The sequence below is a fragment of the Chelonoidis abingdonii genome, chromosome 3 (assembly GCF_003597395.2).
Source record: "Chelonoidis abingdonii isolate Lonesome George chromosome 3, CheloAbing_2.0, whole genome shotgun sequence".
In the NCBI taxonomy this organism is placed as follows: domain Eukaryota; kingdom Metazoa; phylum Chordata; order Testudines; family Testudinidae; genus Chelonoidis; species Chelonoidis abingdonii.
In genome coordinates this window covers 87,013,838-87,030,000 of record NC_133771.1, presented here as the reverse complement: position 1 = coordinate 87,030,000, position 16,163 = coordinate 87,013,838, and the positions used below count along the sequence as shown (strand labels likewise).

General features: G+C 44.3%; 1 protein-coding gene across 1 annotated transcript in view; it reads left to right on the top strand.

Annotated features, from left to right (window-relative positions):
• The window catches only part of AK9 (adenylate kinase 9), a 244,988-nt gene that overhangs the window by 206,178 nt on the left and 22,647 nt on the right, over positions 1 to 16,163 (top strand). Inside the window, exons 34-36 of the mRNA XM_075064564.1 lie at positions 9,277 to 9,478; positions 10,900 to 11,046; positions 12,732 to 12,952. Coding sequence (XP_074920665.1) covers positions 9,277 to 9,478; positions 10,900 to 11,046; positions 12,732 to 12,952 — 570 coding nt within the window. The remainder of the gene's footprint in view (positions 1 to 9,276; positions 9,479 to 10,899; positions 11,047 to 12,731; positions 12,953 to 16,163) is intronic.

Genomic DNA, 16,163 nt, shown 5'->3' with positions numbered 1-16,163 from the left:
GTAGACTGGGGGCAGCCGACCCTAGTCTGGCTGCCACACTACCAGAGTCTATGTTGGTGTGTTGCGGCCACGATCCTCACTGACTAATTAACGGATCTTCAGCTGCTGCTAGGGTCCCGGGCTGGGATGCAGTGGAGTGGGAGGGCCTGCATCCCCCCCTGCCACCCAACTCCTGGGTGGCAGACTCCCCCTCTCCCTGGCCTGAGGAGGCTGAAGCCTATGGTTACTGCTCAGCTCTGCCTGAGGGCCTCAGCCCCCTGACTCAGCGTTTGTTACCCCGCCCTGACCTAGGGCCGGGGCTTAAAATTGTTATTACTGCTCAGCCCTGCCTGAGGGCCTGAGCCCCCTGACTCAGCGTTTGTTGCCCCACCCTGACCCAGGGCCGGGGCTTAATACTGTGTACTAAGGTTACTCAGCCCTGACTGAGGACCCAAACCCAGACTTAGCGGTGTTGCCCCGCCCTGAGCCAGGGCCGGGCTAACCGCATTTCGGCCAGCTACAGCAAGGGCTACCAAGGAGAGACCCCCTGGCTGGATTGATTCCCCGGAACCAACGGGGTGTAGTGAGCCGGTGTGGCTCCCCACCATCCCGGAGAGGGTCGAGCTCCGGCGAGCTCTTGTACACGGATGTTGAAATGCCTATAGTTATCCTTGGGGACTGAGCCTACCACTTAATGCCATGGCTCATGAAGCCATACACCTGGACAGCAGCCTGAACAGTAGTCAGGAGCTGTTCAACTATAGGCTGAGCAAGTACAGAATGGTGGTAGAATGTGCATTTGGATCTTTAAAAGCGCGCTGGCGCAGTTTACTGACTTGGATAGACCTCAGCGAAACCAATATTCCCATTGTTATTACTGCTTGCTGTGTGCTCCACAATATCTGTGAGAGTAAGGGGGAGACGTTTTTGGCAGGGTGGGAGGTTGAGGCAAATCACCTGGCCGCTGATTACATGCAGCCAGACACCAGAGCGGTTAGAAGAGTACAGGAGGGCGCACTGCGCATCAGAGAAGCTTTGAAAACCAGTTTCATGACTGGCCAGGCTATGGTGTGAAAGTTCTGTTTGTTTCTCCTTGATGACCGCCCCTCCCGTTCACTGTACTTCCCTGTAAGCTAACCACCCTCCCTTCCCCCTTCAATCACCGCTTGCAGAGGCAATAAAGTCATTGTTCCTTCACATTCATGCATTCTTTATTAATTCATCACACAAATAGAGGGATAACTGCCAAGGTAGCCCAGGAGGGGTGAGGTAGGAGGTAAGCACAGGGTGGGGTGGGGGAGGAGGGAAGGACAAGGCCACACTGCACTTTAAAACTTTAAAACTTATTGAATGACAGCCTTCTGTTGCTTGGGCAATCCTCTGGGGTGGAGTGACTGGCTGGCCGGAGGTCCCCCCACCGCGTTCTTGGGCATCTGGGTGAGGAGGCTATGGAACTTGGGGAGGAGGATGGTTGGTTACACAGGGCTGTAGCGGCAATCTGTGCTCCTGCTGCCTTTCCTGCAGCTCAACCAGAGGTGAAAGTAAGCCGGTATGGGCCAGTATGGCGGACCGGTAAGAAAAGGAGACTGCCTGAGGGAGGGAGAAGCCTGTCCCCTGCATAAGAATAGTTTAAACTCAGGTGTTCCCTGAGTGGTTAACCCCCGGAGTTAGGAGTGGTTTCTGGTATCCTAGTTAATTTCACTCACAGTAGCTGGTGGGAGTGGGGAGGGTGTGTTTGACCATAGCAGGGAAAGGGGCAGTCCCTCTCCAATACTAATACACAACAAATACAAGCATTTGGCTGCACAGCTTAAATCCAGAGCTAATAAAAGCAGGTGGAAGGCGAAAACTCACTGTCACATTGGTTTCTTGTCTCCTCCCTCCCCCTCCTCCAGCCAGGCTGCAGACAAGGCTCTGCGTTCCTTCCTCCCTACCCGGCAGAGGTTCTCCTCTAGGCTCTAGCTTGCAGTAGGGAGACTAGCTGAGATGCCTGCTGCTGCTGCCTGCATAAGAACAGTTTAAACTCAGCTGTTCCCTGCACAGTTCAGCCCCCAGGGTTAGGAGCCATTTCTGGCATCCTTGTTAATTTCACTCCCAGTTGTTGTGTCGGGGGCAGGGAGGGTGTGTGTGTGTTACCATGGCAGGGGCAGTTCTGTTCTGCCCCCGGGCTGAGGGGATCTCCTATACACAAAAAACACAATTAAAATCAGGAACCATTTCCAAGGTCAAATCTATCCCATTCCCTCCCCAGCAGAGGATCATGGTTGTGATGTCCAAACTGCTTGCAGATCCTCTTTGAAATGTTACTGAACTGTGCAAGGAACAGCTGAGTTTAAACTGTTCTTATGCAGGAGGCAGGCTTCTCCCTCCCTCAGCCAGTCTCCCTGCTCCCCGCTGCAAGCTAGAGGGAAGCCCCTGCAGCTGCTGAGTGCCAGGCAGGGAGAAAGCACGGAGCCTAGTGTCGGCAGCCTGGCTGGAGGAGGAGGGAAGACATAGAGAAAAATGTGACAGTGAGTTTTCACTTTTTCAGGCTTATTCCAATAGTAAAGTTTTATTACAGACAGTACTGGTAGTAGTAATAGTGGCTTTATTTTCTCTATGTATGTCATGCAATGAGAGGAATCTATGAGGTATGTAGGAGAGATGGGTTGCTTGTGTTTGGACCATATGGGTAAAAAATATAAATTACTTTCACCCCTGCCCAAACCTCAGGGCTCCCAGCCGCCTCTGCAGCTGGTAGCTCCGGGGGTGATTTAAAGGGCCTGGCTCCTAGCTTCAGCCGAATCCCCAAGCCCTTTAAATCCTGATTTAAAAGTCCCGGGATTTAAAGGCCGTACCTTTTCTGATAGAGGCTCCACCTCTTCTGATAGAGGCCCCTCCCCCTCTGCAGGACTCTGGAGTACCAGTAAGTCCTTTAAGTTACTTTCACCCCTGAGCTCAACTATACACTGAAGCATATGAGTTTGATCCTCCAGCAGCCTGAGCATTTACTCCTGCCTTCTGTCAGCAAGCTGACACCACCGATCATCTTCAGCCCACCACTTACACTCTTCAGCCTGCCACTTACTCTCTTCAGCCCACCACTTGTCCTCACGTTTTTATTGTGCTTTCCTGCACTCTGACATTGTCTGCCTCCACACATTCTGCTGTGCTCTGTCAGTGTGGGAGGAAAGCATGAGCTCAGAGAACATTTCATCCTGAGTGGGTTTTTTTGGCCTTCTAATCTTCACTAGCCTCTGCGAAGGAGAAACATATGCAGCTGGTGGAGGGAAAAAGAAGGGAGAGTGGTAGTTAAAAAGACATTTTATAGAACAATGGGTACACTCTTTCACAGTAAACCTTGCTGTTAACATTACGTAGCACATGTGCTTTCGTTACAAGGTCGCATTTTGCCTCTTACTGAGGGTATGCCAGTTTGGTGTGCCAGTTTGCATCACTCATGCAGGGCCAGGCAACGGAATTCGGCTTGCAGGCAGCCATGGTAAGCCACAGTCTTTTGGCTTCTTTAACCTTCATAACATGTGGGAATATTTTCTAACATCAGTGCCCTCATTTCCCATACCAAGCAGCTGTTGGGTTGGCCATTTAAAATGGGTTGGCAGTTTAAAAGGAGGGGCTGCGGTTTCCATGCAGCACAAACTCAGCTAACCCATACACAGACACCCAATTCTCTGGGATGATGGCTTCACCCCTCCCCACACTGCATGGCTAACAATGGGGAACATTTCTGTTCTGCCACAGGCAAACAGCCCAGCAGGAACAGGCACCTCTGAATGTCCGCTTAATAAAATCACCCTATTTCAGCCAGGTGACCATGAATGGTATCACTCTCCTGAGGATAACACATAAAGAACGGCTGTTGTTTGAATGCCAGCAAACACCGGGACCATGCGCTGCAATGCTTTCTTATGCAATGATTCCAGACTACGTGCTACTGGCCTGGCGTAGTAGTGTCCTACCATGGAGGACGGATTAAGGCTGCCCTCCTCAGACACCTTTTGCAAAGGCTTTGGGAGTATATCCAGGAGAGCTCTATGGAAATGTCCCTGGAGGATTTCTGCTCCATCCCCAGACACGTTAAACAGACTTTTCCAGTAGCTGTACTGGCCGCGAATGCCAGGGCAAATTAATCATTAAACACTCTTGCTTTTAAACCACGTATAATATTTACAAAGATACATTCACCAGAAGTCCCTTCTCTGCCTTCAGGGTCCAGGAGCCCGTCTTGGGTGGGTTCGGGGGATACTGGCTCCAGGTCCACGGTGAGAAACAGATCCTGGCTATTGGGGAAACTGGTTTCTCTGCTTTCTTGCTGTGAGCTATCTTCCTTGTCCCCAAAACCCGCTTCCGTGTTGCATTCTACTCCATTGACGGAGTCAAAGCATGGGGTTGGCTGCACCCCCTAGAATGGCATGCAGCTCATCATAGAAGTAGCATGTTTGGGGCTGTGACCCGGAGCGGCCGTTTGCCTCTCTGGTGTTTTGGTAGGCTTGCCTGAGCTCCTTAATTTTCACGCGGCACTGCCGCGAGTCCCTGTTATAGCCTATGTCCTTCGTGCCCTTGGTGATTTTTTTCAAATGTTTTGACATTTCGTTTACTGGAACAGAGTTCAGCTAGCATGGATTCATCTCCCCATACAGCGGTCAGATCCCGTACCTCCCGTTCGGTCCATGTTGGAGCTCTTTTGTGATTCTGGGACTCCAGGGTCACCTCTGCTGATGAGCTCTGCATGGTCACCTGTGCTGATCAGCGCACTATGCTGGCCAAACAGGAAATGAAATGCAAAAGTTTGCGGGACTTTTCCTGTCTGCCTGGCCAGTGCATCTGAGTTAAGAGTGCTGTCAAGAGCAGTCACAATGGAGCACTCTGGGATAGCTCCCAGAGGCCAATACCATCGAATTGCATCCATGCTACTGTAGTAAGTAGAGGCCCTAAGATATAAACCTTGGTATCAGAGGCCCGGTATGAGGCCTGAACTAAAGTAATGGTCAAGACTTTACTAACAGAAAGCAAAGTTAAGCTGTGAGCCAGAGGCAGGCCCTGCTCACAGAAGCTGGCAAGGAAAGTGCTGATGCTGTAAGAAGATACGTACCTAAAAGGTACTGAACACTAGATATCAGAACATTCACATACTTGCACATTCCACACAGATAACAAGGAACAGGCTGACCCATCCCAATGACAGGGCCAAAAGGGTAATATGATGAATAGAGTTGTTTTGTTCTGATATCTAGTGTTCAGTACCTTTTAGGTACGTATCTTCTTGCAGCATCAGCACTTTCCTTTCCAGCTTCTTTGAGCAGGGCCTGCCTCTGGCTCACAGCTTTACTTTGCTTTATGTTAGTAAAGTCTTGACCATTACTTTAGTTCAGGCCTCAGGCCTCATACCAGGCCTCTGATACCAAGGTTTATATCTTAGGGCCTCTACTTACTACAACTACCCGAGATTCGACCCGGCAAGGCCAATTTCAGCGCTAATCCCCTCGTCGGGGGTTTTGTAAATAAATTGATTTTAGGAGCCCTTGAAGTCTGAAAAAAGGGCTTCGTCATGTGGATGGGTGCAGGGTTAAATCGAGGTAACACTGCTAAATTTGACCTGAAATCATAGTGTAGACCAGGCCTCAGATAGTTTAACATCTTTATCCACTGCCTCAGGTTCAGGATGATCACCCTGGTCTCTATAATCCTGTCACTAAACAAGTGTGATTGGTTCACAGTTCTAGATGTAAAGGATTCTTATTTCCACATAGACATCCACCCTGCACACTAGAGGTTTCTGAGATTCACTGTGAACCTAGACTGTTACCAATACAGTGTGCAATCCTTTGGCCTCTCAATGGCACTGATGATATTCACCAAGGTATTTTCAGAAGTAGTACCTCACCTCCTTTGTTAGGGTTCGTTATTCTCTACCTTGATGACTGCTCATGGGGAAGTCACATGACAGCCTTGTCCCTACTCATATTCTTACACTCCTCAGAGGTTCAGATAGATGTAGAAAAGTTAAGTTAGTCCCACGAAGATGATTGAAAAGGATTACTCCAATAAAATCTATCAGAGCTAAAGCAATACCTACCTCAGGACAGATTCCAGGCTACAAAGGCCCTCATCACTCAGCTGTGGCTGAATTCTCAAATGACTGTTCAAACCTGTTTCATCATCCTAGGTCACAGAGCTTCATGTACTTATGTGACACCTGTAGATGAGTGGACTCACCCCTGCAGCGCCTCCTGCTGGTGACTTCCAGGAATTAGCTTGATTCAGCTCTAGAGCGCCCTCTGCAGGCTGGTGATCCACCTGTCCTCTGGCCCCCATGTCCCTCCCTGGACCCGGTGTACTTTTACATGGGGGTGCTGCCCCCTGGCAGTAACCCCTTTCTCTCAGGGTCTCCCCTCCCCAGGGAACCCCCATCCTCTATCCCCACCTTGCTTCAGTATATGGCTACTGCCCTGGGGCAGACTGCAGAATCAGTCTACTCATCACAGGCAAGGAGGGTTTGGACTTGCTGCCTTGGCCTACCCCTGGGCTGCTCTCTACAACCCCCAGTATCTATTAGCCAAATGCTAGGCCACAGCCTGAGGCTTTCCAGGCTGGAGCTCCCCGGCTCCTCAGTCTTTCCCCAGCCCTGCTTCACTCAGGTACCTTGTGTCTAGCTCCCTGCAGCCAGGCCTTTCTCACTCTACAGCTAGAGAGAGACCCCTATCTGCCCCTGGCTTCTTTGCCTTTATAGGGCCAGCTGAGTCTGTTTGGGGTGTAGCCCCAGCTGCAGCCACTTTCCCCAATCAGCCCAACCTAAAAGCTGCTTTCTCCAGCCACAGTTTTTAACTCCCAGGGCTGTTTTTAACCCTTCAGGGCAGGAACAGAGAACCACCCTGCTACAACACCCTTTCCCTTCTGTGTCCATAGGCTTGCTTATTGACAGTCTACATGTCAAGCAAGCACAATCTGGACAAACTGATCTTGCTCCCACACAGAGTTCTGGCTTCTCTCTCCTGGTGGGAAAACAGGGAGATGGTGTGCATGGGGTTTCCTTTTATCCTTCCCCCACCCACAGAAAGACTGATTACAGATGCTTCCTTACTAGAGCGGGGAGCCCATCAGGATGAACACATAGCATAGGCTACCTGGAGAATCCTAGTTGCACGTAAACCTTCTAGGGCTGTGTGCACTGCATAAAGCCTACAAACAATTCCTACCATTTATTTGGACCTTACACATTCAAGTCATGTCGGAGAAGGTCAATGCTAGGGGTGCACAACATATTAGCAGACAGCCTCAGCAGACTTTTCTCCAGAAACCACAAGTAGGAGCTACATGACTCAGTAGTAAGAGCATCTTTCAGCAGTGGGAACTCCTGTCTTGGGATCTCTTTGCATCTTAAGAGACGAGAAATGCTGGATCTAGTGGTCCAGGACAGCTCAGGCCACAACTCTAGAGAGATGCATTTCTATTTCAGTGGCTGGGACAACTGATGTATGCATTTCCACATATCCCTTTTATCTCAGTTCTGAGGAAGATCAAACAAGATGGAGCATCAGTGATTCTGATTGCTCCCTGGTGGCCCAGGCATTTCTGGTTCTGAGTATTCTCCAGATGTTCTCACATCCATGCATCCACATTCAGCAGTTCTCAGCCCTACTGACTCAGTTCAAAGGCAAGATCAAACATCCAAACCCAGCATCACTCCATCTAACAGTGTAGTATTTGGATAGATCTAAAAAAGTCATGCATGGAGACAATACAATCCATCATTAACAATAGTAGGAAAGATTCCACTAGGAAATGCCACACAGCAAAATGGAAAAGATTCTTTCCTAGTGCCACCGTCATCAGAAGCATCCACAATCTCCACTATTCTGGGTTATCTTCTCTCTTTAAAAATGTAATAGCTATCCGTCAGTTCCTTGTGAGTATACTTGGCAACCGTGAGCACTGTGGACAGCCATTCAGTCTTTGTTTATTCTGCTACAGTAAGGTTTCTGAAGAGACTGATCAAAATCTTCCCTCCAGTGCTGAAACCTACCCTAACATGAGACCTCGGTCTTCTCCTGTCAACATTGATGAATGCTCTGTTCAAACCCTTAGCCTCATTTAATTCATTCGTCTGTGAAGGTTGCATTGCTGGTTGCAATCACCTCAGCCAGAAGTGCAGGTGAGTTGGGGGCTATACGACCTTCCATAAGGATAAGGTTTCCTTGAGGTTACATCCTAAATTTACATCTAAATTAATTGCAGAATTCCTTCTGAACCAGGTCATCCACATATGTGTCTTCTATCTGAAGCTCCAGGCCACCAGAGAGGACAGGAAGCTCCACACTCTGGATGTCCATTGCTCTTTAGCCTTCTATCTACAGAGGATGAAATCCTTCAGAAAATGTCCCAAACTGTTTGTCTCCTTTGCTGAATGCATGAGAGGAGAAGTTATCTCCTCACAGAGACTGTTGAAGTGGATATTGGCTGCATCCTGCTTTTTTATGAGCTAATAGCGACCCTTCCTCCTCAAGGCATGAAGACTCACTTGACTAGAGCACAGGCTGCAATGGTAACTTCATTTTGAAATGTTCCTCTCCTAGAAATTTGCAGAGCAGCACAGCAGCAATGTGGGGCTCCATTCATACATTTGTGAGACATTACACTTTGGTTTAGGCCTCTTTGGCAGACAATCTTTCGGCAGAGTGCTCCTTCATTCTGTGGTACAACAGAGTTCCTTGTGTCCTCCTCCTGAATGAAAATTGCTTGAGAGTCGCTTCAAATGGAATACCATAGGGACTATCACTCGAAGAAAAGAGAGTTACTTACTTTGTGCAGTATCTGGATTTCTTCGAGATGGGTGATTCCTATCTGTATTTCACTATTCACCCTCCTTCCCCTCTGCTGCAGAGCCTTATCCTATGGCTATTTGAGGTAGAAAGCTAATTGAAGAGGTGGTTAGCCTGCTCCACCTCTTATGCCCTTGGTTGGGAGCACAAGGAGAAGTAACATCCTGTACCTCCTATTCCAATCCTGGCCCTATACTAAGCAGTGACTGCTTTAGTAATGCAGACATTGCTTTTGAGGGGTCAGTCTCAATGTCTGGATATTAATGCATTTTAAATTATGCATACATGCACAAGCTTGACCTACAATACATTTTTTTGAGAAGTCCTGTCTTTTGGTTCTATACCAGTAGCATACTACATTTATGTAAGTTATGAAAGTCACAGTTTTACGGAATATGAACAAAATTTTGTGAATAAAACATTGTGTTGCATTGATGTCTAAGTGAAAGCTGAGTGTTAAAAACAAAATATTTTTCAGTTGCTAAGAAGTTTGCAAGTGTCTATGGGTTAATGCGCTTATCTGTGGGAGATGCTATACGGCTAGTGTTAAATAATCAGCCAGAGAGCGAGTTGGCACTTATGTTAAAGTGGCATCTTCATAAAGGACTGACTGCACCTGATGAACTGGCCATCCAGGCTCTAGAAGTGGCTCTGATGGATCATGTGTGCAGCACTGCTGGGTAAGAGGTTTGTCTGTTTGTTTTTGTAAGATAACACTATTTTCATAAGGATTGATTTGCATAACCATAATGAAACAAGTGGTTTCATTAAAATATGTCAATGGAACCAAAAATTTGTCCGTTAAGAAGTTAGACTTTGGTCCTGTCCACAGTGGAGCACAAACCAGTCTCTCTACTTCAGTCTTCAAAAAGAATTTTCAAGCATGATTTTCTACAATTCTCAAGTAAGAATACTTCACTTTCCTCCTTTACCTTTAATATTTCACATTTTCTGAAAGACATGTTTTCAACCAAAATGACAGTATTTCATTCTACACTGAAAATTCCTATTTCTTTCTCAATTTTGATGTCTCCCTCCATCTGAGACATGAGGACTGCACCTCTTACTGCAAATACCAGTGGCAACTCAGACTTATCCATATAGCTCTGGGACTCTACTGTACCTGTTCTGCCCTTGCACAAGTTTTTTTCTCTCTGATAGTGCAGACTGACAGTTCAGTGCTCCCATTTTGTTTTTTTAGGAACAGCCAGTAAATAAAATCTGTCTTCTGTCCCCTAACCTCTATGGAATCTAAATTTGTAGTAGGCTGTCCCCAGAATGGAACTGCCTGCCAAGCTGACCAAAGTTAAGAATCCTCCTACTTCTTTATCTCTTCCACAAGCTCCAGCTCCTCTCCCAAAGAAGGATAATTCTCACAGGACAGGACAACACCTAATTGATCTCTGACATGCATTTTTGAGCTTTGAGATCAGGATTGCGTAAACTTCCCTTGATGTGAAGGTGTTGGAATGTTTTGGTGTATGTTGGCCCACCAATCCCTCATATAGATTAGGCAGACCTTAAGTTAAAGTAGCAGTTGTTGATTTAGATGTTATTTCTTTGGAACCTAATCCTGCTCCAGTCAAATTGCTAATTATGTGGAGGACTAGTGGGGATTGTGGATCACTATAAATAAATAGGTAAGATCGCATTATTTAAAACTCCAACTTTAAGTGACTCTGAACTGCTAAGCTGTGCACGTCACCAGGCTACGTAACCATGTGTTCCTACCTTTTATGCTTGGCCTACCTCCTCCACTCCCTCCAATTTTTGTTACATGCACTTCCTATATTTTGTATTACATTTTATTGTAAACTCTGGGATGGAGGCCGTGTCTTCCTATAGTTTTGTACAACCCCTCACTCAATGGGACTTGAATCTTGATTGGGGTCTCTGGACAGTACTGTAATACTGCTGCTAATTGTTATTAATAGTAGCAAATCTCTCATGCACTGACTTGAGGGGGCAGTACCACACCGTTGGTATCTTTTTTTTGCTGTAATTAAAAATACGTTCTTGCTATTTACTGTTTCGTCTTAATGGTAAATTAGGAACTGACAGTTTTGTTTAAACCTGTATTCATGTTTCTGTTTTCACACAGAGTTGTTATTGATGGATATCCTGTAACAAGAAAACAAGTAAACATCTTGGAAGCAATGAGAATAATTCCAGTGAAAATCTTTGAGTTACAAGTGGATGCAAAGGAGCTTTTTAGAAGAGCACTGATAGACAAGGAAAGCACTGACAGGTAGCAATGCTAACATAGAGTGATGATTTTATCCATGTAAATCTTATCGTCTCTCTAAAGTATCAATTTAAGTACTCATATGTTCCTCAACAAAATAATATCTGAGTGCTGCTGAAAGTGACTACCAAAAACTGTATCTGCTAGCCTTGCTACTGGATTTTATTATTCACCCACAAAAGAGTTATTAGTGTCAGTAAAACTGATACTTAACTGACTCTAACATTATCTATCTCTTTTCCTTGAGTAAGAGTTCTAATTGTAGGCCTTTTTAAAGGTCAGGAGTAATGTTTCATTTCTTCAAATTACAAAACCAGTGTTTCTCAACTTTACACATTGCAGGCTCACAAAGTGTAACCTGGGCTGCAGGGGCCAGGTGGCAAGGCAGAGGCAGCCTGGACCCCGCTCCCCCCGTCTTGTGGGCCAGCGACTCCAGGAGCCAGCCAGTTACCCTGATGCCGGAACTCACATGGGGTTGCTAACTTTCTAATCGCACAAACCCAAACACCCTTGCTCGACCCCCTGCTCTGCCCCTTCCCTAAGGCTCCTAGGCCAATGGGAACTGCAGAGTCGGTGCTCAGGGAGGGGCAGCACATGGAGACCCTTGCCCCCTCTTAGAGGCTGCAAAACATGCTGGCCACTTCTGGGAGCGGTATGGGGCCACGGCAGGCAAGGGGCCTGCCTTAGCCCTGCTGCACTGTCAGACTGTTCATTTGCATAACAAAAAAATGACCTAGAACTATCTTTTTGCAAGAGTTTTTTACAACTCCCATTTTTAATTTCAAACAAGTTATATTTTATAGGCTTAAATCTGCCCAAGTGTGCAATCTGAATAATTACTAAAATTACATTAAGGGCCTTATCTTATTGCTTAAAAAAAATCCCTAATATGTACTTTTGGCACTGTTTAAATGAAGAACCAGGATACTCTATGCATTTAAACTAGATATTTATACTATTTAGGATACAGTATTTGCAGCTGTGTTCTAATCCAGATTGCTCTGAGAATTTCACATAACATCTCAGTTTGAGATTAGATTGTTTTTTTAATTGGATAAAATATATATTATTTTCTGAGTTTGGAGCTTGCATGTCCCCTAAACATATTAGAAAATTATGGCTTCTTATCTCCAAACAAGAATCTGATGCTTACTTGACTCTTTTGGACCTTGATATCACAAATTTCCAGTTCAGATACTGGATGCAGGATTGTGCCTACCACCATACCAACGCTCCCATTTTAAAAGGCTCACAAGACTTTGTTTAGACTAGGATTTAAAGGCATGTTATTAGAATGTGTCTATAAACATGTAATAATTAATATCATAATAGTCCTCTTCAAAATATTAAGGCTAAAGTCAGGAAATAAATAGAGTGTAATTTTCTGAATTTTGCTTGTTTTCTGGACACCCACTTGATTCCTCAGAATTGTGTAATGATAAGAACGAAAGACAATTTTTTCTGTATTAATGACAATACGATTTTTGATAACAGAGCTGTATTTCCTCAACAGTGCTCTATAGTTTCAATAAGCGTAATTAAAAAAATATTGATAGTGAACTCTAATGTATAAATTTTGACATTCTATCAGATAATCATCATCAGGGAAAATATGTATTTTGTATGTTTTTTATTCTTCTTATGTCAGTGCTGTTTCTTAAATCATTGCTATTTTTTATTTTCTTCAGTCCACCGTACCCTATACATGACAGCTCACAGATTCTAGCTATTCAGAACTCTTGCTATAAAAAGCAAATTGATGCTATTAGGACGTACTACAAGAAGGAACATCAGAACTGGTGTGTGGTTGATGCATTCCGCAGCAAGTGGTGGGTCTGGAACAAAATATTTGAGGAAGTTCAGGTGATCATTAAACAGATCCAGACATATTTGGAAAGAATAAGAGAAGGTAAAAGAACAATTGTTGTTTTAAAATAGTGCTTACTGCTTTGTAATTGTAATTTAAGGAACGCATTGTGTCACATTTAGATTCAATTTTAATTTGCTTCAAATTATCCAAAGCAATAAAGCCCAGGCAAAAACATTTTAAGCTGGATTTAAGTTTCAGAGCACATTTCAGTTACTTAGTAGTAATAAAAGTCTTACAAGAAAATAGTACTTATAAAGAATCTAATATCTTGACTACACTGGGAAAATGCATCACGTCAGAAACTAATAAATGTTATCTAATATGATGTAAAACACAACTTGCATAGTTGCATGGGGGGGGGATAGCTCAGTGGTTTGAGCATTGGCTTGCTAAACCCAGGGTTGTGAGTTCGATCCTTGAGGGGGCCATTCGGGATTTAGTTGGGGATTGGTCCTGCTTTGAGCTGGGGGTTGGACTAGATGACCTCCTGAGGTCCCTTTCAACTCTATGATTCTAGATAGAAGCTGAACATGTTAGTTGGTCATGGTTAATGCTGTTGGGTTTTGAACAGAGCCTCTTGTCTACACCATTTTACATTATATTAACAAAGAGCTTGTCTACATGGTGAAGTAATGCACCCTACAGGGGTGTGATTTCTAAAGCCTACTAATGAGTTACGCATTAATTGATCCATATAGATCCTGCTGGTGCACACTAAAAGTTCCTAGTGTGCTTTAACATGCACAGCACTATGTTAAAGCGCTCTAGGGGACGAGGTAAGCAGTCGTGGAGTAAGAGGAAATGGCCTCCCATGGATCAGTAACTGATTAAGAGATCGGAAACAAAGGGTAGGAATAAATGGTCAGTTTTCACAATGGAAAGAGCTAAATAGCGGGGTCACCCAAAGATCTATATTGGGACTTGTGCTATACAACATAATCGTAAATGATCTGGAAAGGGGGGTAAACAGTGAGGTGGCAACGTTTGCAGACAATACTCAAGATCGTTAAGTCCAAAGCTGATTGTGAATTGTTAAAAAGGGATCTTACAAAACTAGGTAACTGGGCAACAAAATGACTGATGAAATTCAATGTTGATAAGTGCACAATGGAAAAAATCATTCCAGCTATACATATAAAATGATGGGGTCTAAATTAGCTCAAAAAAGAGATCTTTGGAGTCATCACAGATAAGTCTCTGAAAATATCTGCTGACAGCAGCAGCAGTCAAAAAAGCTAACAGAATATTAGGAACCGTTAGGAAAGGGGATTGATAATAAAACAGAAAATATCATAATGCCACTATTTAAATACATGCAATTCTAGTCATCCCATCTCAAAAAAAGACTTACTAGAGTTGGAACAGGTAAAGAGAAAGGCAACAAAAATGATCAGTTAGGAGTATGGAACAGTTTCCATATGAGGGGAGGTTAAAAAGCCTGGGACTGTTCAATTTCAAAAAGAAGAGACTAAAGGAGGATATGGTAGAGATCTATAAAATCATGAATAGTATGGAGAAAATGAATAGGGAAGTGTTATTTATCCCTTCACATAGCACAAGAAATAGGGGTCATGAAATTAATAGGCAGCAAGTTTAAAAATAAACAGAAGGATATACTTCTTCTCACATGGCACAGTCAGCCTGTGGAACTCTCAGTGGATGTTGTGAAGTATAACTGGGTTCAGAAAAGAATTAGGCAAGTTCATGATCCATCAATGGCTATTAGCCAAGGTGGTCAAGGATGCAAACCCATGTTCCAGGTGTCCCTCCTTAAACCAATACAATTTAATGTGTGGATGTTCTAAAATCAATTTATATCTGTTTAGTTTGCACCTTTAAATTTCTAATGCAAGCTAAACTGCTATTACTGGTTTTAAACTGTTATAAGTATGTCCACAAAAAGAGTGTGCATCAATTTAAGTAAATCAGTTCTTAAACCAGTTTAAGTTAAACTGGTGCATCTTCTCTGTGTAGACAAGCCCTATGATGCATTTTTCCAGCGTAGACAAGGTCTAAGGACTTGTCCTCACCTTAGCACAAACTAAAAGTTTGTGTAGACAAGCCTTAAGAGACCACCTGTCTCGCCTTGTGACATATTATCACAGCTGAGGTCAGCAGAGTTGGTTGAGCTGGAGGCCAGTTGATATGAAAAGGAGTTGCGATTAAGATGTTCTCCAGTAGGACGCCTTAGCACCTTTTGGAATTTGCTTCCTCACCCTTCACCCCTTGGTGCAAAGTAGCCTGAGTTTGCTGACCTTCAGGATTTGCTGAAGGGCTTATTTCCTTCCCAAATCCTCAAAAATTTCCTCTTAGGTTGTTAGGTAGTGCAGTAGAATCTGTTTGGGGGTTGAAGTTTTGTTTATATTTTTGTGATTGCCAGAGTATTGTCTAGTGGAAGGCACTGGAAGAGACCTTTTATTCTACTTATATATTTGAAGTACTTATTAAGGATGCTCAGCCTATGACTGATGCTTTGTTTCATAAACTAGTATAAATAAAAATACATTTATAAACACAGAAAATTCAGAATTAAGGTTAATCTTACAAGATTTGTTTTTTGCAGTGTTGTTGTAGCCATGTTGGTCCCAGGATATTAGAGAGACAAAATGAGTGAGGCAATATCTTTCATTGGACCGACTTGTATTTGTGAAAGAGACATGCTTTTGAGCAACACAAAGCTACACAGACATCCTGAAGAAGAGCTATGTAGCTTGAAAGTTTGTCTTTCACCAACAGAAGCTGATCCAATAAAAGATAGTACGTCACCTATCACGTCTCACTAAGGTTTTGTTTTTTTATCAAAATTTTTGTTTGTCTGGGAATTCCTTTCTTTTTAGTTTTTTTGCAGGGAGGGGAGGAGTTGGTGAGGTTGGAAAGCAAGGAACTAGGAGTCATAGGAAGGCAGGAAACAGAAGCTTTAATTGGTCCTTGGCTCCTTAGCAGTTCTCTGTGAGTTAGATATCACAGATTCCTCAGGATCCATATGTTGATTCCTCTTCTCCTAGTAAGGATTCTGTTGCTATCTGCCACTCTGTGAAGGCATTACAGATTCTGCTACTGTGAAGTACAGAAGCATGTCGCAGGAGATGTTCTGCCAGAGGATGGATTTGATAACAAAGTGTCTCTGCAAGTCCTGCCTCCACTCCCTGGCTTCTTCATGGAAGAAGCCTGAGTGGATGGGCGGAGTGAATGGGAGTGCTTACTATTTGGGAGTGTAGTGAGTACACTGATTCTATTGTAGTTTTTAAAG